This window comes from Brachyistius frenatus, unplaced genomic scaffold (assembly GCF_029030835.1).
Source record: "Brachyistius frenatus isolate BFR_SWC_R1_liver_20210118 unplaced genomic scaffold, ASM2903083v1 Contig_18, whole genome shotgun sequence".
In the NCBI taxonomy this organism is placed as follows: domain Eukaryota; kingdom Metazoa; phylum Chordata; class Actinopteri; family Embiotocidae; genus Brachyistius; species Brachyistius frenatus.
In genome coordinates, this window is record NW_027210617.1 from 4,176,412 (window position 1) to 4,204,399 (window position 27,988).

General features: G+C 44.8%; 1 protein-coding gene across 2 annotated transcripts in view; it reads right to left on the minus strand.

Moving 5' to 3' along the window:
* The window catches only part of ssbp4 (single stranded DNA binding protein 4), an 85,702-nt gene that overhangs the window by 20,956 nt on the left and 36,758 nt on the right, over positions 1–27,988 (minus strand). For both annotated transcript variants that reach the window (XM_069694980.1, XM_069694979.1), the window contains exon 5: positions 1,722–1,811. In XM_069694980.1, the coding sequence (XP_069551081.1) occupies positions 1,722–1,811 (90 nt within the window). The remainder of the gene's footprint in view (positions 1–1,721; positions 1,812–27,988) is intronic.

The window sequence follows — 27,988 nt, forward strand, 5'->3', positions numbered from 1 at the left end:
GTTTCCTAAACCTAAAGAGGAGGAGAGGAGAGAGGAGAGGAGAGGAGAGGAGAGGAGAGGAGAGGAGAGGAGAGGAGAGGAGAGGAGAGGAGAGGAGAGGAGAGGAGAGGAGAGGAGAGGAGACAACATCCATCCATCCATCCCACCTTTCTCCTCCCTGTCTCCCCTCTATCCATCCTGTCTGTCTATCTGTCTGTCTGCCATGCACACAGGGTCTATTTATGGAAAGCAATGTCACTCACGCAACATCATCAGATAGCTTTCTCCCTGGCCTGCTCACTGCTCATACATCATTAACATTCTCCATGACCCCTGTACCTACACACACACACGCACGCACGCACGCACGCACGCACACACACACACACACACACAAGCTGCACAGCACACGACATGCTGCCAATCAACCACCACAAGATAAAAACAGGCAATGGCTACACTGTCTCTCCCTGTATGTACTTAAACATCAGGCATACAAAACATCTAGTACGAAGAAATTTGTGCGACATGCTTACAGCATAATAACGTATTTAATTATTCTTACAAGGGATTAACAAAATATACTGCAACTAATAATTGTCAATTAAGCTGTTGATTTTGTTTTTGATTAATGAAATTAAATACATTTTTCTTTTCTTTTTTAATTCAGTGCAACGAATAAAACCACTCTCATGGCTGCATTTAGCTTGCCTTTACCTCCAGCACAAAGTCTAAGCCGGGGGGAGCCAGGGCCATCTCTAGCTTTAGAGATGCTGTTGTGTCGCTTGTTTCCAAACTTTGTGTTAATCTATGAAAACCAGCTGCTGGATGAAGCTTCATATTTACCGTACAGAGTAGGGTATGATTCTAAATGTTGTACTACTCCTTTAAAGGCTCATAACCACACGAAGACAAATGTCACATGTGCAGAGTTTTCAAAAGGACACCATCACTTTTGCAGGGGTTGAACACTACCTCCTGTAAGAGAAGTTTTTACAAACTGCTCCAAAAGCTCCGACTAGATGTGTAAAATTGAATATTTACAGGCAACTTTAAGTGCAACAACTCACTTTTTCCACTTCAATAATCATCTGCAGCAATTTCAAGTAGATTCAAACTTTTCAGTTCTCTTTTCACCTTCAGAAATTCATTGAATATCTTTGAGGGTGCAGTTATTTTAAAAGCTTAATTTTGAAAGTGTTACCAGTTTAATGTGTGTCAAAGTGTCAAATAAGGTTTCCGTGTTTGAATACGAGAGAGAGGAGAGCGTGATGGAAGCAGAGGGAGAGCGACCTCGTCAGCCTCCGAGACAGCCTTCACAGAACAGTGATGACAGGAGGAATTAGTGAAGCAACACAAACCAGAGAAAATAGCCTCCTCTCCTCTTCCCAACAAACCTACTAAGCACTTCCACTGGCACTCAAGCACATTTTGTATTTTCGGAAAATAAAAACTGTATCAATGAGAACTCTTTGGGTAAAGAGTCTAAACCATCCGACAGAGCACCAGGAGTTAACAACATGAGCATGGACATATGGGACGGAGGCAGAGAGACAGAGAAGGGAACACATCTGGACAGGGATTAGGACAGCTAAAGAGGCTAAAAAAGAAGGAGGAGACAGAAGGATAGGCTTAGCGAGGGCTGAGGGAGGGGCAGAGAAGCTGTCGGGGTTGTATGATGGCTGGAGGTGGTGGGAAGGGTGAGAGATGAAGCCAGAGAGAGAGAAGGTTCTTTCTCTTACTTGAAAGAAGCCCGGGGGCATAGGTCCACCCGGCAGGCCATCGTTGGGTGGCATGTTGCCCATCACTGGACTAGGGGCGGCGGCTGCGCTCTGAAAAAAGACACAACAGAAAAACACAGTTCACCATCAGTATTCCTGTTAAGTGGACAAACACACAGTTTCAGGACAAACCAGTGATCAGCAAGGTGTTAAAATAATCTTCAGGCGAAAATAATAGAATGATAGATGTTCCGAAATTATTTGCCACAAAACTTCTAGCCTTGATTACACTCTGTCGGGGCACAAATGGAGCAATTACAGATGTCTGATCAAGATGTGATCAGCTGGATGCAGCGATAAATAATTTGATGAAGGACGACAAACAAAATGCATATATTTAGTAAGAACTTTAAGGCTTTCTGGATCAGCAGGACTTAAAGATGGGACTTGAATCTGTCAGCTGCAGAGAGGGTTACGAACAGAAAGAGTCACACACATTTAAATGGGATAAAGTAGAGGTTCGTCTTTGAGCCCCCCCTAAAGCTTTGGTGGATTTTGTTCAATTGTAAGCATTTTATTGGTTGATTGATGTAAAACATAAAAACTGTAAATCAGTATAATGGTCTTTGATTTATACAATAACCCTTATTTCTGCATGAAACCCTGTTTGAATGTGGCCTCCAAATATATTTTTGGCAATATTTCCTTCATCTTTCCCCTCAATTATAATGATTTTCAACACTGGGGAGAAGACAGATGTGACACTCGCTGCTCTGGTTATCTTCTGAGGCGGTGAAGCTGACAGTCGGTGTTCGGTCATGACTGTTTTGTCAGAGCTCGACATTCACACGTGGCCGGGGCAATGGGAGGAGGAGTGAAGTTACACTGAGAGACCTTTTAAAGCAGAATAAGGAGGATGGTTCCCAGTGCTGAAGAAGAGGAAGTAAAAAGAGTTAGAAACACCACACTGGCAAACACTTAAAAGAGACCCATCTTTATGTTTTCCTGCCATGCAACCTTGATGTTGTGACACTTCTCAAAAGGAAGGTGTTGTTTCTCGTAATCATGACCACAGCCTAACCTCCCTAATCTCAACCAAAGAGGGTTTAGAGACCTTAACATGAGGGAGCGGATCAGAAAACGCTCATGTAAGTCCTTTTGACAATTACACGCTTTAACTGTGTCAATATTCCCATCTCAGTTCTCTAAACATCTATTTTCCATTGAACAGTCATAGACTCACACAGTGCTATCATGCAGCCCCTCCCCCCACTGTAACCAGAGCTTCACTCACTTCCACTGCAAACAATCCCTCCGTGCCTCGGCTGACCTGCACGGCCCAGACTCTAACTAACAGGCCCCGGGGCCACGAGGCAGGACACACACACACACACACACACACACACACACACACACACACACACACACACACACACACACACACACTGCACTGGGAAGAGGGTGTGAATCTGTGGGACTCTAACCAAAACATAAGATTTACAGAGTACGGACATGGACATCCACAGGAGTTAGAAAGAACGAGAGAGCGAGGGAGGGAGAGACGGAGAGCTCTCTCAAAGGGTGACGGCAGGTCGGACATTGAAGAACCGCCCACTGAACATGCTTCGATATTACTGAGGTCTATGTGGGATCTATATCGCTTCCTTCCAACCTCAACAGGATACGAGCGTGAAGTGGTCGAGAGTGTCTACCAAACCACACAGTAAATGAGCAAATAGCTAATTCGCTGGCAATTTCAAATAAACATCTGACTTGAGTTCAAATAACCTGAAAGTTTGTGGTTCAGCAAAAACAAATAAGGGACATTAACCTCCTTTATATGAAAGGTGTGCATCATTTCTCCACCTTTAACTTGTGACCTGGTGGCTTGGGAAGCACAACAATCTGGGTTGATTCAAGGTGGCGACTGTTTTACGTGTCATCACTCCCCATGTTTTTCTTCTCAATTGCCAACTACCGAATCAAAAATGCCAAACAAGTCTCGGTTCCCAGTAATAGAGACCCAAACCAGGACCAGAACTGGGCCCCTTCCAGGTGATATGCAGCTGAAATTGGTTGTTGTTTGGCTGCTGATTTTGGGTCTCTGTGTTATTATGTTACCCATCATTAAGACATATTCTGATAATAATCATTGCAAAATTCAAATGTGTTTTTTGAATCAAACTGGACTGTGAAAATGAGTTTTAGTGGCTGCTGCTTAGCTGATGCGATGCCGGATTTTCCTTTTAGATATTTCCATCTTTTTTGGATTATTGTTTTTATATTATTCAGGCCCATCAAGGTTGGCCTTCTACAGGTCTGGCTAGATTGTGTCCGTAATTTGAACTTCTATAGCTGACATGACAAAATGAATAATAATGTGTGAAACTAGCCAACTTCTCTCTACAAGCCAAAGGAGGAACACAGACATTGCTGTAAAAAGTGTAATTGTGTGCTTCTATTGAACAATGGACAGCTAAAACAACAGGCTAAATACTGTACAGTTACACACACATGCGCACACAGAGTTGCAAACACACACATACACACACACACAGTTAACCAGCTGTGGTGTTTCTGAGAGCATTAAGGGATCAGCAGAGAGAAAGAGAAAGACAGAGAGGAAGAGACAGGAAAAAGGAGGAGGAGGATGAGCAGAGGAAGAGAGAAGATGGTTGGATGGACAGCATGGCATCTAAGGGAGAGGAGAAAGAGTGCATGGAAGTGGTGCTGGCATGTAAGTATGAGTGGCGAGCATGTGTGTGTGTGTGTGTGTGTGTGTGTGTGTGTGTGTGTGTGTGTGTGTGTGTGTATCAGCCTCAGCCAGCCAACGAGACTCCACAGTACTCAGGTGAAGCAGCAGCAAAAGGCCCCTTCTCCTAGTTGCCATGACAACCCCGACCTCAGCTCCTGCTCTCCAGTGCCCATTAAAACCCTCAGGCCGTCAATCATCAGCATGGCCAGGGAGCAGAGAGAGAGAGGGACAGAGAGAGAGAGAGAGAGAGAGAGAGAGAGAGAGAGAGAGAGAGAGAGAGAGAGAGAGAGAGAGAGAGAGAGGAGAGAGATGGAGAGAGAGAGAGAGAGAGAGAGAGAGAGAGAGAGAGAGAGAGAGAGAGAGAGATGGAGAGAAAGCCATAGGTGGAGGGAGAGAAATGAAAAAAACAAAAAAAACATGAGGAAAGAAAGAGAAAGAAAGAAAAAGAAACAGACATGGAGTTTAAAGCAGCCTGTGGCTTTTGATAGCTGCCCTGTTTGCCACAGCTATCTCCCTCCTTTTTTCTTCTCTCTCCCTGCACACAAACAGACCTGATACACAATACCTGCACGGTGTTACCTCCTCTCACACACATCGCTCTCCTTTACCTCACTCTCCCTCCACCTCCACGAAACCATCTACTAATAATCGGAGCCACATTTCACAACATATTTTCATCATATTATCTTCTCTAAACAGTTGTCAAGATTTCCTCATTAAGGATCCAGTTTTAATCAACAATCCTACTTGATTGCCATATATCATCTCCATTCTTAATCCTGCATCCGTCCATGCCTCCTCTATAAGAAGAAGATGAAGAATAAGAATTCAGTATCAATTCAGTTCAACTCATTGAAGCCTTATTTTGTCTCCGTGAGCAGATTAAAGGCATTTTGAAAGGTGTGAGCTTGACTTTCTGTCTTTTTAACGCAGCAGTTCCACATTTTGGGGAAACATACCTATTTGCTTTCTTGCCAATAGTTAGACGAGAAGATTGAGTCACCTCTCAAGTCTTTATGGTGAATATGAAGTTAGAGAGGCGGCAGCCAGTAAGATTAGCTGCGCATAATCACTGCAAACACGGCGGACACATCTTGTATTCAGGGTGATCTTAGAATAAGGCCAACCACAATATGGTCATAAACATGACCATCTTTCCTATCAGTATCCTCCTTGCCACATGACATGAAGGAGGTATTATCATGGGACGTGTATTTGATAAGTTCCTCTACAGAGGGGTTCTGCTCTCCTTTGGCCCCTGGTTGTGATCCTCTTTAGCACCGCAGTGGTGGCTGGCGAGCTGGCTGGGCCTACAGACAGTGAGTGAGCGGCTCTATCTGTCCGGTGATCAGACCTCGGCTTCCAGGGGGTAATGGATCTGCTGTTATCTGGGTCCAGACAAGCAGGCCAACACACTGCTACCTGCTGGCCACAACAACACTGATACTGACCTGTTAGTAGTTGTGTGAGTGTGCCTGTGAATATGTGTGCGTGCACACGCCTGTGTTTCTTTCAGACCGCAAAGGGCTCGGCGTGACCCGTCCAGACACAGACACACTAACGTGTTCACAAATGCATAAAAATAAAAGTCCATGCAGGCACCCTGAGGCTCTGAACACAAAAGTTCACACATGCAGACAAACACAGTCCAATCCAACTCTTCCACGAGCTTACATTATTCACACAAAGGCTTCTGTTTATATCTGCAACATCCTCTCTTTTTCTTTGTCTGCTCCTCAGCTGCACAAAAAAACCATAAACTACAGAGAAACAGAAGGGTTGAGACTGTTACTGTAAAGAACTTGTCCTTGATGTAAAGAGGCTATGACGAAAGAGGGAGGCTTAATCAGAAAAAAAATGATACTTCAGGTAAAGCTGATGTCTGCGCAGGAATAAACAGGCATCTGAATCAATACTCCATTTGTGTCTATATTTAACTGTCTACATGCTTGTGGGACAGATTTGCAGACAAACTGCTGGTTTCATCTGGCTAGTGTCTTGTGCAAACCAAACCAGGAATTACTCTTCACGCTGCTCCTCACTGTCACTGCCGTCAGAGCTCCTCCCAACTCCCCCATTTGTCCTTCTGTCACAGCCCTCCTTCTCCCTCAGCTTCAAGTGCTCCAATAACTCTGTCAGTGAAGTCAACTCTATAAAGATTAGCGGAGAGGCAGGAGTGTGTAAGCAGGGCTGCCGGCCGACAGATGGGTCTAATCGATGGAAGACAGAGAGCTGCCGGGCTGCTCTGCCTAGGAGCTCTGCTCCCAACCCCGCAACATGGAAATGCCCTCAGTGGCGGGAGCTGATCTCTGCACAGGCATGCACACACACACACTTAAAGGGAATGAAGAAAAATATGTATATACACACACACACACACAGTGAGTGTGCACAGGAGGGTACTGTATATACCACAAGCACGCACACACACACACACACACACACACACACACACACACACACACACACACACACACACACACACACACACACACACACACACACACTACTGCCTTCCCATAGCTCTGGCAGCTGTTATGTCAATCAGGTGAATTAATTACCGGTAAACAAATCTGCTTGGGATCCCCCCACAGAACACACACAGACAAACACACATACACACACACACACACATATCCCTCCTCCTCGTACCGCCCCTGTCTCTGAACCATCTCCCAACATCAGGGCCCCACGAGCCCGGAGCTGCCTCCCAGCTACCCAGGCACTGCTCCGAGCTGGAAGCCCAGAGGGAAGGCGCCGTGGCTGGGGGATGCCGCCTGGCTTTCCCCCTGCTGCCCTGGAGCACCTGCCTTAACTCCCGCTGCTGCCTCTCAGGCTAACCAATCAAACCTATGGCAATCCGCACGTACTACCTGACAGGAAAGAAAGCACATAACTGAGTGCAGATGGCATAAACACGCGCGTTTGTGCACACAAACATCTGGGAAAAAAAAGCAGCTCTCAGATGAAACAAACAAATGCAGAAACAACGACAATTCTGCCTGTCAATTCCTGCCTCCTGTAAACATCATACGGATGTGGTGGCTGTCTGTGGATGGGAGCTGACAGAATGAAGGGATGGTGACATAAATGACAGACACAGCAGCCTGAAATAAATAAATAAAAACAAACAAACCAAAACGGTTTTTAAATTGTTTTAGAAAGATCAAAAGCCTGTTTTGTTTTTTATTACATGCATTAGTACAAGTCAGCATATAAAATTAAAGGATTATTACAATTTATTACAATTTAATTGTAGTTTTGGTCGTTAGTTATAGAAATCCTGAGAGTGAATGAGAAGAGAATCAATGTCATCATTAAAATTTCTAAATAAAATCCAAATTGTAATAATCCCAAATGTCCTCTTCCTGCACATCTACAAAATATAGCTCTTTGTATGTCACAAGGTTAATACAATGTAGAGCTACGATGAATAAGCATCTGCTATTTTCATTTATCAAAAAATTCTCCATTATTAGTTTGTGAAATATTCTGCTTTTCTTGTTTGTTATCATTGGATATTTACAATGTTTCAGACTGTAGTTGGTACCAAGCAAGCAATCTTAAAAATGCTGCCATGGGCTCTTGGAAACTGTGATTGACACTTCACAAAACAGCTTAACTGATAAAAAGAAAAATAATCAATGCATTAAATGATGATGACCATAAGTTTACATGGTGCCATAGTATAACGTGTTGAAAATAAAAACCATAAGCAGGAAGGCAGTCACTCAACCCTACTCAGAACATGACTGCTAAACGAACACAGACACGACACAGACATCCATAAACTGAGCAAAACAGATTCTGATGTAAAGTAATTTAGCAGCTGGCCCCCTGACATAAACACATGCACATGCAACACACACACACACGCACACACGCACACACGCACACACACACACACACACACACACACACACACACACACACACACACACACACACACACACACAGAAGCCTTTATTGGCAGTGTTGGTAGTTAATGACCAAAGCTTGGCGATGGCCTGCTGCTCTCTTGGTGACCCTTTCTAACACAGGTCCCCCCTGCTGGCACTTCTCTTTAATTACACACACACACACACACACACACACACACACACACACACACACACACACACACACACACACACACACACACACACACACACACACACACACACACACACACACACACACACACACACACACACACACACTGATATGCAGCCCCTGCCCCCTCCTCTGCCTGTGGCCTTTCACTCCCTCATTAGACAGTTGGTGTTGGGTGGGAAGCCACAAGAGAACCAAAGGACGCACATACACACACTTTGAATGAAAGAGGCAGACTTACACATTCACAAACCTATATGTCTAATTGAACATTATTAATGCTGCTAATTAGGGAATAATAGAAACCTTGGATCTCGGAGATGAAACCTGATGTGAAGAATACAGTGAAATAATGAAATGTGTGTAAGCGTTTGTCAGAGAGAGTTAGGGAAACTGATTTTATCCTGCACTGGCTGCTGTCTGGCTGTTATTCACTGAGTCTAGATGCTCAGCTCTGCAGGTCAGAGAGGACTGCAGATCAGGACTGAGCAGGTAGATCATCCCCTCAAAGGCCACATCGCAGGTGATGACACACAAACATAAGCAGGCACACTTTTGACAGTCAAAAAAAGCTTTGGTGAAAATATATATTGCACTTCTGGGTCTATTTTGTTATTTATTTTTTTCAGCATAAACATAAATAAATGTTTAACAGTGTACAACATCCGCTGTGTCAGGTGTTTCCTGTCAGTACCTTAGAATCAAAGCACAAACCTGTCTTTCATCAGCTGCCCTTCAACACCGACGTTCAAAAATAATATGGAGAGAAATCCATCACAAAAGAGGCTCAGACCTCAGCGTCAGTTGACCAGGACGCACGCAACGCAGCCAAAAGACATGTCGCTTGATGCTCCCTTTTTTCCGCAACCAAATCGTCAACCTCCTCCGTCACTTTCATTATAACTTTGAACTCCTCCGCCCACACGCAAGAAAACCACAGCAGAAAATCAACAGGTTCAGAGATGCTGTCTGGGGTTTGTAAACTTGAAATCAGAGAAAAGTTTGAGGGAAAGCAAACACAAAAGTTATGTAAAGTATAAACAATTAATCTCCAGAAATGCACCTAAAATCCTAGAAGGATGATAAACAACAGTATAGTAAAAAACATGACTATTACACTCTGACATTTAATGCACAACACCAAGTGACATTTACATATCTGCAAATATGTACTTGGTGTTCACACAGCTCTGTTCATATTTGCACATCCTATAAAGTATTTACACTCGACTGCAGGAACAAAAGATCTTTTTAGTTAATATTTACTGATGACTAATTTAATTGTGTGCTAGATTTCCCTGCGTTGCACATTCTGCATTTTTATCTTAACGCATTAACAATGTTTCTTCAAAGACTGTGTACAAATGAAATACAAAGTCTGTAGAAAGAAGAGATATTAGAAAGACTTTTAAAATGGCAACTATAGTGAGCACGGAACAAGATGATTCTCAGAAAATATATTGTTCGCGTTGGTGTTAACACCACCTTCTGAAAAAATAATAACGGAAGCATTCTACTCACAAGAACTGGATAAAAATACTGGAACTCATTGCCATAGTTTCTTTTTTTCCATCTACTTTCTAGAAAGTGTTGACGCCGAGAATTATCAGCTGGTGCATTTTTCTAGTCCACCAAAACAAAGCAGATTTTCACACGACGGATCCTAAACTTCCAACATGTATTCATTTCCGATGAGGGCATCAAATCTGCAGGGAACACTGAACCAGGGCATAGAGAGGTGGTGACACAACAGAAATACTGTAAATAGCAAATGCTACGAAGCAGCTACTTTTGATAGAACAATCTGTGAGGCAGTACTTTCTGTGAACAACAAAATGTGTCATGTTTGGGCATGCTGGTGGTTCTGAGATGTTCAGACCAACAATAATTTCTATATGTCCGGTCCAGCAACGTAGGGACATCAGAACATCACAATGCCCGCTGTTCGAGTCTGGCCAGAGACACTTATGTCACTTACAGCAAAAGAACAAAAGTGCAAAAATTGTACAGGAGATGTCGGATGGACATCAAATGTATCGAAAAGGGGCGAAAATGAACACCTTTACTTGAACAAGTTGTAAATTAAGTATGCTTTACTTTACAAAATGATCACTTTAATGTAAAATCTAAAAAGAGACAGATCTCCAATAAAAACTCTTAAATACACTCATGTTTCTGTGCAGGCTGAAAGATCCTGTCCTTTCATTTTGGTGTGGTTTATCCAACCTACAGGCTCACTTTCACGACTGCTACTGTTGGAATCTGTTGCAGCTCAAACTTAGCCAGGATTTAATAATATAACATAACACTTTATCAGCCAGACCTCCTATGGGACTATTAAAAATGAAAAGAGTCTCTGGCAACCTTGTTAGCAATATCTACCTCCTCCTTATTCCTTGGCATTCTTTCATATTTCTCTCTCTCTCTGTGTCTCTCTCTTTGTCTCTCTCTCTCAAACACAACTGGATTGTATTTCTGCAGAGCTGAGAAGGTGCAAGATGAAAAGGGAGAGGGAAGGTGGTGGTACCATATACTGTTAACATGAAAAAATAGAGAGGAAGAAGGAGGGCAGCCGGGGAGGGTACAGTGGGCTGAACGCATTCCTCAGTGCCTGAAGCAACAAGGTGGGCTCACAACACTTAAAGAATTACCATATACTAGTCTGCATAATGTGGCAATAGAGAAAATGAGTTGAGTATACAGGAAGTCCAGTCTCTACTCTAACAACAGACACACGCCTGAACATTCAGTCCAAAGTCATACCACATACTGACAATTGTCAACCAACAGAAACACACCAGACATTTAATACCATCTCACCCCAGTCTGATCCACTCACCCCATTTCTATTTTAAAGTATACTTGTGTGTGTGTGTGTGTGTGTGTGTGTGTGTGTGTGTGTGTGTGTGTGTGTGTGTGTGTGTGTGTGTGTGTGTGTGTGTGTGTGTGTGTGTGTGTGTGTGTGTGTGTGTGTGTGTGTGTGTGTGTGTGTGTGTGTGTCTCTCTGGCCAGGCAGGAAGAGGCATTCCCAAAGGAGCAGTCCTCCTGAGCGCCAGACATTGGGGGGTTGGGCATGTGAGGCACACACACACACAGAAACACACACATGAACAGAACACCAGACGCACACAACCAATATCCATTTTGTATCTGAGGGGCACCACCGTGTAGACCTCCACCTCATAAGTCATCGCTGGTGACATCAGGTTCAGGTATTTTGTTAAATATAGAAATTTACGTGGAGCCTTTACACGGGCAGTGACGGGGATTCTGATGTGCGTCATCTCTTTCCTCACGCTGAGTATAAATTGTCGGGATAATTTACACATAATGACAAAACACAGAAAGACTAAGCAGCCAGTGAAACCACCACCCAACACCTTTTAGCCTGAACATTTTGGAGCTACATTTCTGTGCACATTTTCTCACTCTGTGTCCCACGTCTTCTTTTAAGATCTCTGATGTATGTTTTTCTGAACAGATGGCGCTCTGAGTTTTGCATTTGAGAAAGAAAAGTGTGCATTTTTATTTACGTTACGATAAAATACAGACCTTTAAATTGCTCAGTTAATCCACCCGGTGTGTACGGCTGATTGGGGTGAACATCTCTAGACTCACATTGCAGACAAATACACCTCAACTGTCATCTGTCTAAACAGTGTTCAGATTTCTGCGTCTAGTCTTAATGCCAAGTTTAAACCGATCAGCTGTCCTAGCCCAGGTTATGGGGTTAGACAGGTTAAAGCCTTTAAACCCAGTGGCCTTGAGGACCCAGGAGCCAAACAGAACCTAACCATGTCTCCCGCCAGACAGGAGGAGGAGGAGGAGGAGGAGGAGGAGGAGGAGGAGGAGGAGGTGAGGGGAGACAACAAACCACATTCCCAAGACAATGGACAGTCTGTGGAACTTGCTGAAACTCTTGAGGGCCCTGAGGCATGCTGAGGAGACAAGGAGAGAGGTAAATATGGAGGGAGAGAGGCCGAAGGAAAGAGGATAAAGTGTTCAAAAGAAGAGAGAAAAAGAGAGTGAAAAAGAGAAGGAAAAAAAAAATCAAGAGAGGGAGTGCAAATATAAGGGAGGAGGGTGAGAGGAGTGGTACCTACACAGTTGTAGGTAACTGATAAGGAGAAAGTGGTCTATGGGGGAGTTGAGGGGTTCTTTCAAGAACAAGGGGAAAAAAAAGAGACCTTGACAGTTGCTATTACTTTCGCTGACCTATGAGCATTTTCACTACAGTCAGTACATGTGTTTCAAGTGTAGAAGTCTGTTATGTTCATCATGTAACAACATACAAACCATAAATATGAGCCGCTATGTAGGAAAAAAAACATTCTTGTACACCTCCTACACCAGGGTTTTCCCCCAGGAAATGGCTACGCCACCCAGATCCCGATGCATGTCTCCTAATCAAAAGTCTTAGCGGATGACACAATAACACTCTCTAAATATGTGGCACCGCTGCTCCTTTTTACCTGAAGGTCACCTTTTTTTTTTTTTTAGGTGAGGTGGTAAATAAACACCTTGGGGCTCTTTTTTAGTTATTATTACGAGTAGCTGTGGAGATTTTCTGACACCTACATTGTCTCCCACTTGGTGAAAACAAGTCAAAAATGGAGTCAGTTTATCAGAACTGAGACATCTGGTGCAATAATGGCACCAGAAATAAGGCAACCTTCAGTTTGTGTTTTGAATTAAACTTCATTTAGAGTTGACATTAGCTACGCTGTAGGCTGCACAATAGCTGATGTACAGCTCTTCAAAAGTTAAGTCCACAGCATATATGTAGAAACCACGAGGAGTATAACTGTAATCTACCGCTTGTGTTTCCCGTCACAACTTTGGCAGTAGAGATTTATTGACTGTGAAGACATTATTATGATGCAACATTATGAGTTTTAGGACTGTGGTGGTGCTGTCAACTGATGAAATCCAGTGCTCAATGGAAAACCTACACTATATTTCAACAACGCAACTCCCATTTACTATGACCTCCACTCAACTCTAGCCTTTACCTGAAGCAAGGAGGGCAGCACAGTAGAAAACAGAACTTGAAGAGATTTAAAGAGACAGAGAGCGACACAGGACTTCTCCATTCCTAAGTTGTAACAATGGGATGTTTTCCCACTTTGCTGACAATGACTGAACATGGCAGTAGGAGGACGAGAGACAGAGGGTCAGCCATCTAAGGGATGGACACTTTGCAACCAAACCTGCCTGCTTCCTCCCTCCCTGCCAACTCACCTCCAGACACTCAGCCCCCTGTCTGTTCCTGGAAGATACACTGGAAGATAAACAGCCTTGGTAGGACCTGCTGACTTCCGGACCACCAGTCGACAGGCTCCGAGAGTTCAACGGGGCCTGACCTACAATGAGGTCGGACATTTATGTTGTCTATTTGCATTCTTGCTCCCAGGAACTCTTTCGGTAGCGAGGCAGAACGGCTCAGCGCTTTCAACGGCTTGTTGTCAGAGACGGTGCCGTCGGGGACGTGCTCTTTCAGGGATGATTTAAACTTCCATTTCAGTGACACCAGCCTTTCATCTTACACATCAGACAAGACAGAGAGCACCGAGCAGCGAGTTCCCGTCCGGCTGCTCAGAGGTCAAAGAGCCAACGCTTCCTGGATCGGCCTTGTCATTAGGACGGAGGTTGACAAATATTTACTCTGGAAGGAGTCAGGGAGAGGATGGGGATGAAGACGAGGAAGAGGAGGAGGTAAAGATTTCCAGAGAGCGCCTCACTTTCTCTTGACACAAGCACACATGTAGGCAGGCGAACTCTCACCAGCATCGCCATCAATAAATAAATAGAGGCTGACAGAAATATCCCCAGCATAGTCTCAGCCAGCATAGCACAGCACTGGCACGCACAGAGAGACAGCCAGAGAGGGGATGACAGGCACACACACACACACACACACACACACACACACACACACACACACACACACACACACACACACACACACACACACACACACACACACACACACACACACACACACACACACACACACACACACACACAGACTGAGGCATGAAGATAAAGGCTGGGAGAGATAGCAACAGAAAGAAGAGAACAAGAAGGAGGGAAACAGAGCGAATAAAAGGAAAGCACTGAGAAACAGAGAGAAGCAGAAGATGGGAGATTTGAATAAAGAGGAAGAGGATGCCTCTGTTCTTTGTGTTTGGTTCAAGTCTCCAGTCAGTAGAAAGGATTAATGGCCGTGGTGAAACATGCTTACTGTTTCATTCCTGTTTGCTGGCAGTGTGTGTGTGTGTGTGTGTGTGTGTGTGTGTGTGTGTGTGTGTGTGTGTGTGTGTGTGTGTGTGTGTGTGTTGAGTGGTTATTTTCTTCCCCACTCCTCACCTCCACATCCCATCAGACAGACAGACTAGACCAGTCTGAGCAGCGCAGCAATGCGCACGCGCACACACACACACACACACACACACACACACACACACACACACACACACACACACACACACACACACACACACACACACACACACACACACACACACACACACACACATACCGACCCCCCTATTTGAGCCTCTGCTCCGTCACTCTGTCTGAACTTCTGGTTCTGATTTAGAAACAACCTCCTCTCCTCTACTACGTCGCTCTCTCCTTCTTCTCCACAAAACATCTCGGTCTCTCCCAGCGTGTGTGTGTGTGTGTGTGTGTGTGTGTGTGTGTGTGTGTGTGTGTGTGTGTGTGTGTGTGTGTGTGTGTGTGTGTGTGTGTGTGTGTGTGTGTGTGTGTGTGTGTGTGTGTAACATTCTGTGTCCTGCAAATGGATACACCAACTATAATGCAAGTACAGCCTGAGACATTTATGCCCCTTGTGTGAGTTGTGGTTACACACAGACTGCACACGCACACACACACACACACACACACACACACACACACACACACACACACACACACACACACACACACACACACACACACACACACACACACACACACACACACACACACACACACACACAGACAAACAGCATGCAGCACCCTAGATCACATTCATGGAGACACATGCTCACCCTCTTCAATTATTAGTCTAAATATGCTAGTGATCACAGAACGGCAGGAAGACCCACACATGGAGACACACACACACCCACACACACACACACACACACACACACACACACACACACACACACACACACACACACACACACACACACACACACACACACACACACACACTTTTAATTTGCCGTTTCCCCTCTGAGCACTGCCGGCAGGCTGCCAAGCTACACATAAACACGGTGCATTGCATTTCACGGGGTTTCTGCAGGTACAGTAATGCAAACACTGGAAAATATTTAAGCCACATCAGCGGCCCGCTCGCTTGGAAACCAAGACTTCTGTGACTCGGATGCTTTTACCGTCAAATCACACAAGTAAGAAATAAAAACATTACCGCTGGTTGTGTGTGCAAAGTTAGGGCAAAGAACCAGACACTATTTCATTATTTAAAAAAGATGGGAATAGATCAAAAAAATGCGTTGATAAAAATAATTCACTTACAGGTTAGCGTGTTATCATTGTTAGCATAGTGCTGTATGTAGCCTTTCAGGCAAAACATTTGGTCTTAATATTTGCTTTCTTTGTTTTGCATTGCGGTTGTGCTCATCCCACTGTAGAGTGGAGGGAGTTCTTCATCGGTCACCTCACTTCGATTTCCCTGTCCTAGTTTCTCTCTACACTCTTCTGTCTGTTAATCCACACAAGTTTAGCTTTGTCACTTTCTCTTTTCACTGGCTTTTGGGTCTCCTTCTCTCACGCAGAGAGCAAACCATCCACAGAGATGGCAGTCTGAAACTAAAGCTTTTGTTTCTCACCAATTTCATCAACAACGTGCAGCTTTTCAACACGACACATCTGGACAATCTTCAAGTCTCACACCATGAAAAGCATTTATCTCATTTGGATTTTCAACCTTTAGTTGAATGTGTGATATTATTGTTCATCAGTCCACTTCATTTGTCAAAAAAAACAGCGACTGGCTGCAAAAATACCACGGACGAAGCTATTCTGTACGTCGTCAACAAGCTGTTCAGCGGGAAATGAACAACTTTCTTGCGTGAAGAACAGTGGACACATCAGAACCGTCCTGTCGGAGATGAGTATGTAAATGACCTGCTCAACGCAGCACACCGCAGAGCTACAAGCTTCATCAGAGGCCACACACAGACGACGACTGTTTGTCTGCGTGTGCGGTTGCGTTTAAGAGTGTTAAGACGAGCAAATCTAGAAAAAAAATAATGAACCTTCCCCCACTGTTCCCATCGTATGGCAGTAAAAGATCAAGAAACTACCCAAGCTTCTGCTGTAGCTCGACAGGAGGCCTTAAAGCTTCCACCCCTCGGCGTGCGACGGGCTCCAGATTTACACCGATATGAACCTGCTAGATGGGACGACAACTACGTGAAACGTGTAAGCATGCAGCCGCACATACGCACGGTGTATTCATGCACATGGAGACCACAGATGTGTGCACTCGTTTACACACGCCTGGACCAGCGGCTTGATTATACGACCCAGAGAAGATCATTTACACACGTGCTTCCACGCCCTTTAACACACACACTGGCCTCCTGCTCCTCCTCACCCCTCCCACCTCTCCTCTCTACCGCCCCCTCCTCAACCCCCGACCACCCCCTCCCACACACACACACACACACACACACACACACACACACACACACACACACACACACACACACACACACACACACACACACACACACACACACACACACACACATGCACACTTTAAAATCAAACCAGCACATGAACCTGAACAGGCACACGCACAGCCCCATGAGGAGAAATGGGGTCGCTTGCCTCGGTTATCTCCTTTTTTCTGCAGCCCCCCCCCCTCCATCCCCACTTCTCTCTCTTTCTCCCCCTTGCTTAACTTACTCCCGCTTCTCTCTCTTTCTCTCTTTCCTCTTTCCCCCTCCCCCAACAGCCCTCAGCCAATGGCGTCTGGGTGTCAGGCAGCTCAGAGAAGCTGTTGTCATGGTGACGGGGCTCCTGTCTGTGCTCTGTCCCTCAGGCATCCCAGATCCAGAAAGCAGCATCGTGTTTACGTGAGAGAGGAGAGGAGAGGAGAGGAGAGGAGAGGAGAGGAGAGGAGAGGAGAGGAGAGGAGAGGAGAGGAGAGGAGAGGAGAGGAGAGGAGAGGAGAGGAGAGGAGAGGAGAGGAAGAAAACAGACATGAGGAAGGAGAGGAGATGAGATGGAGGAGGGAAAGAAAAATGCCCCACTTTGACCAGCTTTTGTTCTGATGTGTCTTTGGGTTTGAAGGCCTTGCATTCATGTGCGTTATCGTGTGTGTGCGTATGTGTATTTGTGTCTGTGCGTGTGTGTGTGTGTGTCTCACATGGCCCTGTAGACACCAAGGCATCTCACACCCCTATTCCTGGCACCTCCACCCAATCTCTGACCTTTCCTGGACTCCAGCATGCAGAAAACTCACAGGCCTGACCCAGTACACAATCGCAGCCCTTTATATGCTCCCCCAACACGAACCTCACACACACACACACACACACACACACACACACACACACACACACACACACACACACACACACACACACACACACACACACACACACACACACACACACACACACACACACACACACACACACACATCCAAGATCATGTAACCAGCCCAAAACACTTGCACCTGGTGTGGCCTAAAATAAGGTCCCCAGGCAGCCATGTCACAGGGTGGCGTGACGTTAACAGCAGCTCGGAGGGTCTGTGTTAACCACCGTGCCGAACAACGCGCGCGCACACACACACACACACACACACACACACACACACACACACACACACACACACACACACACACACACACACACACATATTCATAGTCTGGATCATTTACCTCCAGGGGGCATCTGTTGCTGATTGGTCGATGCCATCGTCTGTGGCCCGACCACGACACTCGCAGTATAGGGGGTTTGCTTTTATACATTTTAATGCTGTACAGTCTGTGTGTGTGTGTGTGTGTGTGTGTGTGTGTGTGTGTGTGTGTGTGTGTGTGTGTGTGTGTGTGTGTGTGTGTGTGTGTGTGTGTGTGTGTGTGTGTGTGTAGATTCTTCAACTAGTCCAAGGGAGCAGGTGTTGAGCAGCACTCCAGGCCCTCCCTACTGTATAATGAACCCCGTCAGCTCCCGTATCAGTGGTGGCCTATTGCTCCGTACTCTACACACTTGACTTTTTCTTCCTTTTCACAGGACAATCCAGCACGTTAATTGCAAGGTAAACAACTGAAGGGGAGCGTCACCCCCACAGGAGCCCTTTTCCTCTCCTCCCTCCCTCCTGTTCCTTCCTCTAGTCTTTTCTGAGGCGAGGTTGGTTAAGCCCCCCTTCAGAATCAGAATCTGGACAAGCACCAGTTGGAAGCTAATCCGGCTCGCCGACTGGACCCCTCCTCCGAAACGGCACAGCGGGGGTGGACTGATGAAAGGAAGGCTGATATGAGGGACATGAAAGGCATTGTAGAGGCAAACAGAGCCGCAGACACAGCTTGCCTCAGACCCCCGTGCTACGTTCGGCACTGTACAACAGTCATTTAGGACATTAAAACACCACAGCATTGTCTCAGTCTGTTCGATACACCAAGGCTGGTGTCTAACTTGCTTTTAGATGGACGTCTCTCATCTGCAGCCACTTGATGCATGGGTTAAGACACTTAATGTCTAAACTGTGCTCTGACAACTATTAACATCCTGTTAAATCAAGGCCGATCCTCTTGACTGGAACATTACATTTCACTCTCAGTCAGAGAAGTGCCGCCACAAAATTAGCTGGAGTAAAAAGGATATATGAGGAAAAGCCTCGAGGCAACCCGAAATCATTTTTGGCATGTCTGCCCTGTAAACAGTCAAAAATGAAATAAGTAGCAGAAATAGTTCACTTTTAATTTGAATCGAAATGACACACACACACACACACACACACATCTTTAGTTGTTGTACACTCACAGCAATTGAGCATAATGAACGACAGCGTGTGATTGGTGGACTTTGATCGCCCTCGGTTTTGCGTCTCGGGCTCCTTCCCTACCCTCTGATTGGTGGAGCTCGTACCTGCAGCCTGAGCCTCTTTAGTCTGAAGCCACGAAAACATTTGCAAACTCCCTTTGAATCATTTAATCTATGATTATATTCACCGTCATATTCTCTGAGAAAGATGCTCAAGCAAAGGTAGAATAGAAAGACGAAGCAGTGAGAGAAGCGTGACCCAGCATTGGGTAGAAGACCACCCAAGACAATTAGTTGTTTTGATCCATTCAACCAATTATAACATATAAATAACACCAACAACAGGTAAAAACAACACACTGATCCTGGGTAAAGTTAAGCCGGTATTGCATCAGTGTATTGAAAAGGAAAGTAAAGTACTTCAATCATTAAAAGTTCCAGGTCTCTACTAACAACATATGTTTTCATTTGCTATTAGTGCATTAACAATACCATATTTGTATGAGACTAACATTAATGTGGAGAGCCATTTCATCCTAATAATGCTAGATTTATATAAATATATCAAGACAGTAAACAGCAGTCACATATTTAACAATTTTTATGTTGAAGAACCTCTGACTTTAAGCGCCCCTGCGCACACACACACACACACACCACCGAAATCAAACCACACTTACTGTTAATCGCCACATTATCCTCACTCTTCATGTTCAAATTTCAGAAGATTAAAAATAGCAATAAAAAAACAAAACACAAATGACCCGCAGTCAACAAAGAATCTGGTGCGGTGCTTGGTGAACCGATAAATTTGGCGAGGCCTCAGTCTGGGCGTTAACTGTGGATGAAAGCCGCGTAAGTCTGAATGACTTTGACGAGATGGAGTAAAATGAGATTTTGATGTTTTCAGAATAAAGAAAAAACCACCAAGGACATTTTTATATTTTGTCTTTGAAACACAGAACAGACTAATTGTCTGTTAATATCTGAAGAGTATCTATTCATAGAATAAGACACGCACGACGCACGCACGAACACACACACACACACACACACACACACACACACACACACACACACACACACACACACACACACACACACACACACACACACACACACACACACACACACACAGAGGACAACTTGATGACAGATGGAGAGAAATTAGAGGCAAAGTAGCATTAATATTCCATCTCTTAATAACAACTAAAGCCCCTCCCCCACCTCTGGCACCACACACACACACACACACACACACACACATGCGCGTGCGCATGTGTGTGTGTGTGTGTGTGTGTGCAAACAGTCCTGTCCTAGAGAGCATTTTAGCTCAGCTCGAGACAAACAGGAAAAAAAATCTCCAAATTCAACCACTCCCATCCTCCTCACTCTTCCTCCTCTTCTTCCCTTCCCTCCTTTTCTGTCCCACCCCAAATCCCAACCCCCCCCCCCCCTTTGCTACCTGGTCTCCTTCCTCTCCCCGGGTGCCCCTCCCCTCAGTGCACCCACCCACCCAGCCACATTGCCCTCCAGCCCTGTAGCCTCACTGCAAAGTAGAGAGCAATCCCTTGGTGGGTCAGCCAGATTAAACTGCCACTGTAATCCGCTTGGCTTTCACCTCCTTGTCCTGAGCTGAAGAGAGCGAGGGATGGAGGGATGGAGAGGAGGAGAGGAAGAGGGACGGGCGGAGGAGTAATAAGGACAGAGGGATGGAGAAAGAGAACAGGAGGGGAGAGAAATTTTAAGACAGCAAAAGAGGAGAAGGAGAGGGAGGGGAGAGAGAAGAGAGGGGGAGGGCAGAGCTGGGGGAAGTAGCTAAATGACAACAAGGGCATGAAGAGAGGAAAACAAGGAGTAGAAAAAAAAAAAAAAAAGGAGAGAAAGCAGGAGAAGCAGAGAAAAGCAGAGGGAAGCAGTACAGGGCTGAATTAAAGGAGTATGAAAAGGAGGAAGTGAATAATGAATCTCATAAAGGAAAGATATTAAGGACGAATGAGAGTCAAATAAACCGTGTTACGGGAGGGAGCGATGAAGGACAGTGGGGTAACCCTGGTTGCAGAGTCTCTGCGGCGAATAGAATGAACCAAACAGGAAACTATGTTGAAGCACGCCCTCGCAGTCCTGTAATGATGAAATTTGTTTTGTGTGAAACTTGGAGGAAATGACAACAGTCTCCCTCTTGACCAATCAGTCCCCCCGCCCCCCACCCCCTCCCACCCTCTAACCCCCTCCCCCCACACACACACACACACACACACACACACACACACACACACACACACACACACACACACACACACACACACACACACACACCCCTTGGGGCACCTTTAAGTGTAATAATGAAAATGATTATACTGGATGGAGATGGGTGGCGAAATGTGCCGACCCCTCATCAGCAGTGTCTGAGATTTTCAAACATGAAGAGCAGAATGAGTCAATGAGGTTGTGAATGTTGTTTGCTCCTGTTGAATGTAAAATATTACAGATTGTACAGTCACTCCTGATATGGTTAATTTATCAATAAATATAATGATGTGCCACTGATATTTGCATTTGGGTAAACATTTGCGGTATGTTTTTGTGAAACCTGCTCGTGGCTATTTGCAGTGAGCTATTCATTTGTATCCAGACTCGAACCTGCAGTGACACATTTTTGTGGTTTTAAGTGCCAAAAACCATCTCAAAAAAGTTTTACATCTCCTCTCCTAGGGTTCTCTCTGGCTCGCTCTACCAACAACAGGCTGTTTTGTGTCCGTTTATTTAAGGTGCATTGACATCAAATGTTCTGAGTGACTAAAAGCCGGGGCCAACCACAGGTTATCTTTGGTCTTATAGCTCACTAGCTACGCGAGGGAATGACTGCATCAGTGAGAAAACAAATTTATGGAAGTTCAAACAGCACATTTGGACACTTTCACAGTATTTTTATATCACCCTGACCTGTTTTTAAAACCCCAAAACTATGGAAATCTGAATCTATACAATATGGGACCTTTAATACAAGTTATTTCAACTGAGATATTAAGGTCACATACAGGCTTGTCACTGTTGTTCCACACGACAAAAGTTTATCCTTGTGCAGTGCTCTTCTTGTAGAGCCACTTTGCCTCGGATTAAACTGTGAATGCGGTGGTGTGTCTGCAGAATTAAAGCAACAAGAGAAAACAGAAGACGCTGCACACATGCAAAGAGTAATTTGAAACATTAATGAGCATCTGCATGAGCATCACAGCAACATTAATCCAGTTATACGACAATTATGATCTTAATGGAAATAAGATAAACATGTCAATTTGTGTACATGACAGTTTCAATAATCAGTACACTGCCAGAAGCCAGTTTAAGTCCAACTGCACATAAATGCACTGAATCTCAGGACACAGGTGTAACGTATAAATCTATCATCAGTCCAAACTTCAGTCTGAATGTGGGGAACTAATAAAAAAAAAATGTATGAAAAAAAATCAGGACTAATTGAAGGCACAAAACTAAACGTCATACTTTATAGTAGTGTGCTTTTTCGAACACATTTATATTTACTGGGTACTTTTGCAAAGTCAGTTACTGTCCATCAATCAACCCATGCTTATTTTGTGCATGTGTCATGTGCATGACTGCAGGGTATATGGCAAGGATGTTAAAGTATAGAAAAGGAACAGAGTTAACAGGTATCCCTGTCCCCAACCCCCCTCCCCCCAACTTACCCCCCAGTTAATAACGAGAGAGAGAGAGAGGGGGGGGGGACGGGGGAGAAAGAGAGAAAGAGAGGGAGAGGCAGGAAGAGGGAGGATATCCTGCAAGGAAAGGCTGTGATATATGAGCAGGCCACTTCAAACAAGCAGGGGGAGGGGGACACTCCTACTCCAATAAAACCAGGGGAGGTAGAAGACGGGGAAGAAAAGAGGCAGAAAGAGAGAGAGAGATTTAAAGAGAGGTACAGTAGAAAAGAAGAAAGTTGGAGGGAAGTTGGTGCCAGATGAGCCACAGTGGATGAATCTGAATGGGAGTCAGTGGGATGCCCCCACTTTTATAGCACAATAAAACCCCCAAAAGTAGAAAAAGCTGACCGGGCCCTGCCTGCAATACATGAAAATCTCCAAGATGGCGTGTTTAATGCTGAAACAAGGCCTGAAATCACCGAGTACATGACAAAAGCTTGAAACTAACTCCAACTATTTTATTTACTGGAGCGTAATTAAGACCATTTACTATGTGCAGAGTTACAAATGACAAACATTTTTCTGGTCAGTGATTTATAAACACTGGGATTAGTTAGCTGTGTAGGCCATTGTATTATTAATGTATATTAAGTAATATTAACTGATCACCCTTTGTTACAGCCAACACGATCTGTGCAACACTACAGCTGCTTCGGAGAAAGTCTGATAGAGACTGAAGAGAAATATACAACTTATTATTCACTAGAGCTCCTTAAAATGATGGCATAAAACTTTATATGTGTTTGGCCAACAAGTTGTATTCATAAAGTCAAGTTTTTTTAAACTGTTTTTAAGATTCAAAAATATTTTTCTCATAATAAAAATAATAAGTGACTGTTCAAAATAAATGTCACAACCCTTCTTGAAACTCAAAGAAAGCGGAAAGCTCTCAACAACACATGCAAGTGGACACACACGTGGACGCACGCAGCCGTGTCCTACAAGAAGTGATTGATGAATTCAGGAAGGGGCTCTTGGGAAGAGGAAGTCCAGTCTGGGTCAAACTTCATCCACACATCCATCCATGGGCAACATCTGCATGCACTCACTGCAGTCGACCCCACACACACACACACACACACACACACACACACACACACACACACACACACACACACACACACACACACACACACACACACACACACACACACACACACACACACACACACACACACACACACACAGGAACACGGTCCTACACCTATTTCAACATGTGATACTGCTCCTCTCATGCTGTTTACTATATAATGTCTTTCAACTGCCGTCACACAGCAGCAGCAGTGAGAGAGAGAGGCAGAGGAGGGAGGCGCAGAGTGAAGGTGAGCAGAGCGAGTCGGGCACGCTGGCACAGCGGCAGATCTACAGTTTTAGGCTCAGTGTGCCATTGTGGGCCAGCATGGGGCTGTTTCTGACAGCAGCCATTACAACAAATAATTGAACAGCAAATGAAGACAAATGATATGATTGCAGTGCGCGTCCCAGCAGTCAATCCACTATCTAGGTGGTTCCCATTCAAAGCCATTGATCACCTTTACAACCTAAGTAGCTGGCCAGGAAACTAAATGGTGGCGATCAATGCTATTTAACAGTTTATTGACTGCTGACTGGTTGCCTGAGATCAAAACAGAGAGAGGGGGATGAAGAAATAAGCAAATAGAGGAATGGAATGAAAACACATGAAATTGGAATCGGTTCCTTTGCTTCAGTGATGATAAATGGGAAAGAAAAACACTGAGACAGCAGAGAGCAGGGAGAAGGAGAGAGGTCGCATTTTTAGTGTTCGTGGCTGAACGTGCATGATCGTGTGCGTTTAATGAAGAAAGAAAGGGAGTGAGAAAGGCAGAAAAACAAAGAAAAGAGTAAAGACAGACACAAAGAAAGCTCAGTGTACATCAAGTCAGTTGTATCTAACCATTCCCCCCTGCACTAAAGGTTGTTGGATAGAGGTGGCTTGTGTTCTGGTACTTGCCATGGAGGCTGATGCACACCTGAAAACTCCACAAGTCAGTGTCGCTTCAGGAATAAATTAGCTCGAGAAGGAAAAATCTCACCAAAATCAGCCAGTACTGTCTGCTCGCCTTTGTGCAGCTGATCATTGATGGAGCTTTCAAGTGGCGCACAAGCTGGCGCATGACAACAGCCGCTTGCACCGCAATTACATCCTTTTGACTGCGTGCTCCTTCTCGTGTGTTTCCACGGTCTATGTTTACAATGCACGAAGCAGCCGTCAGCTCATCAGGCCTTTGGCTGCGGAGAAAGCTTTGTGTCTGTTTGGCTCGTCACCTGAGTGTTGTGCGAGAGTCTTAGTTGATGAAAATGAGAAACAGGAACAGAGTGGAGGTTGTTTCTTCTCAGAGCTGACTTACACAGAGAGTGTCATGGAGTGAGTGGGGGAAACCTGCGCTGACATTTCTGTGTGTGTGTGTGTGTGTGTGTGTGTGTGTGTGTGTGTGTGTGTGTGTGTGTGTGTGTGTGTGTGTGTGTGTGTGTGTGTGTGTGTGTGTGTGTGTGTGTGTGTGTGTGTGTGTGTGTGTGTGTGTGTGTGTGTGTGTGTGTGTGAGTGAGGATGGGGTAGGGACATCCAACAGTCCCAAACCACTGTAGTGTTTAATACACACAGTAGTGTGTTACCATGGTGACTGGGCCCAGCTCTGGGGCCTGACTCATATTTGTGTGTGTATACGTTCATGTTCATGCGTGTGTGTTGTGCGCACTTCAAAGCCTGCACTTGAGAATTTACGAGCACGTGGATTTTTTTTTAACCTTGGATCCAGTTCAGCTTAATTTGTGATTGTCGTCCAACTTATTATCCGTGTACATTTCCTGAAATTCACCTTAAAACTGAACACAGTTTGTGCTTTGAAACAGAAAAAAAGAGTGGCCAAGCTTCAGTGAATCACTTTGTGCATGTGTGAATGCGGACTTAAATATGGCTACAGCATTGGATGCAATGCCTCTAGTGTGTGTGTGTGTGTGTGTGTGTGTGTGTGTGTGTGTGTGTGTGTGTGTGTGTATATGTGTGTGCCTCCCTGCTTGCATGTGTGTGTGTGTGTGTGTGTGTGTGTGTGTGTGTGTGTGTGTGTGTGTGTGTGTGTGTGTGTGTGTGTGTGTGTGTGTGTGTGTGTGTGTGTGTGTGTGTGTGTGTGCCTTTGTGTGTACACACTCCCCTTGCCTTTTCTCAGTTCAGCAGAACCTCATTAATTCAGCAGGAATGGAAATCATTTCTGCATGGAGTGCACAGGAGACAGAAAGAGATGGAGAGGAAGACGCATGGAAGGGTGGTGGTGGGGGTGGTGGGGGTGGCGGGCTACAATGAATACTCAAATTTCTTCATTTTTCTTCAGTGAAAATCATTCAGTTTTTGGAAAATAACTTCTCAATAAAAAGCGCAGTCAACTCGCAGCATTAATCACAAAGAGAATTCTACCCATATTTAGTCCAATCACAAAAAATATGGTGAGATTTTGTCATTTGGGAGGCGAGTCGTTGGGAAATATCACGTGTCTAATCTCAGCCTTGATTTATTTAGATTTAAATCTCATAAGATTCATACAGTATGTCCTTAAAACAAACAAACAGACTGGACAAACAACCAAATATAGCAAACGTCCAGATGGATACATTAATAAAAAGGTAATCTTCCTTATATAGCAGCAGATCAGAGCAGAGCCTCCTCCATCCCTCCCTCTCTCCCCTCCTCCTGCCATCTCTCCATCCTACGGCCCGCCACCAGACAATATGGAGCAGACAGTAATCTGGCCATGCACTGAAGAGATTACAGCATCCAACAGAACAGTTCAGCGCAGAAGAGAGCAGCTCAGTTCAGCACAGCGCAGAGCACAATCTTGCAGAGAAAACAAAGCTCCGGCGATTGTCCAAAACACGTCAACACAAAGCAGGAATCTATTATTATATCAAAGCAAAAACTGAACTGACCTAACTGCTCAACAGAGACCTTTCTCTTCTCTGTCACACTTGCAGAGCTGGTTGCACACACTCCTTCGGTGAAAGCTGACCTTTTCAGAGGGCAACAGAGTGCAGAGCAGTGGATCTCTATTCCAAATGTCAGTTTTTACAGTAAAGATCTGATGTGGTGGAAAAAAACAATCACAGTGCAAACAGCACACATAAGAGGAATAACACGTGTACTGTAAGCAAGCATGCACACACATTGTGTAACTTTTGGTCTTTGGATTCTCCTTTTTTTGTTTGCGTGCACACATTCATACATGAACACACACACTAAAGCTTAAATAAGACCAAACACCCAGTCAATAATGAAACAGATGTGCTGCCCTATTTATCCACTGAACTTAATCATGAGAGATATAAATAACTGATCTGAAGGCTTACATCCAAGCAGCAGAGTCGAGGTTGGAAGTTCACACGTTGCAGTTGTTACTAAGTACATGATGTGGATTTTGGGATTTTCTGGCCCTTTCAGAAGAATTAACCCTAAACGGCAGCAGGGCGAGCCTCTGCCCCAGCTCCTGACCTTAAGGCTGGCAAATAGCTGCAATGCAGCTCACTCAGGGTAACAACATCCAATAGTCACATACGCACATGCACACACAGATACATTGAAAACAAATGTTGTTTTTAGCTTTATTATCATTACTGTGCAAATGATAAACCCTAACCAGCGGTTACAACCAGGGCTGTATTGATCATGAAATATTAACT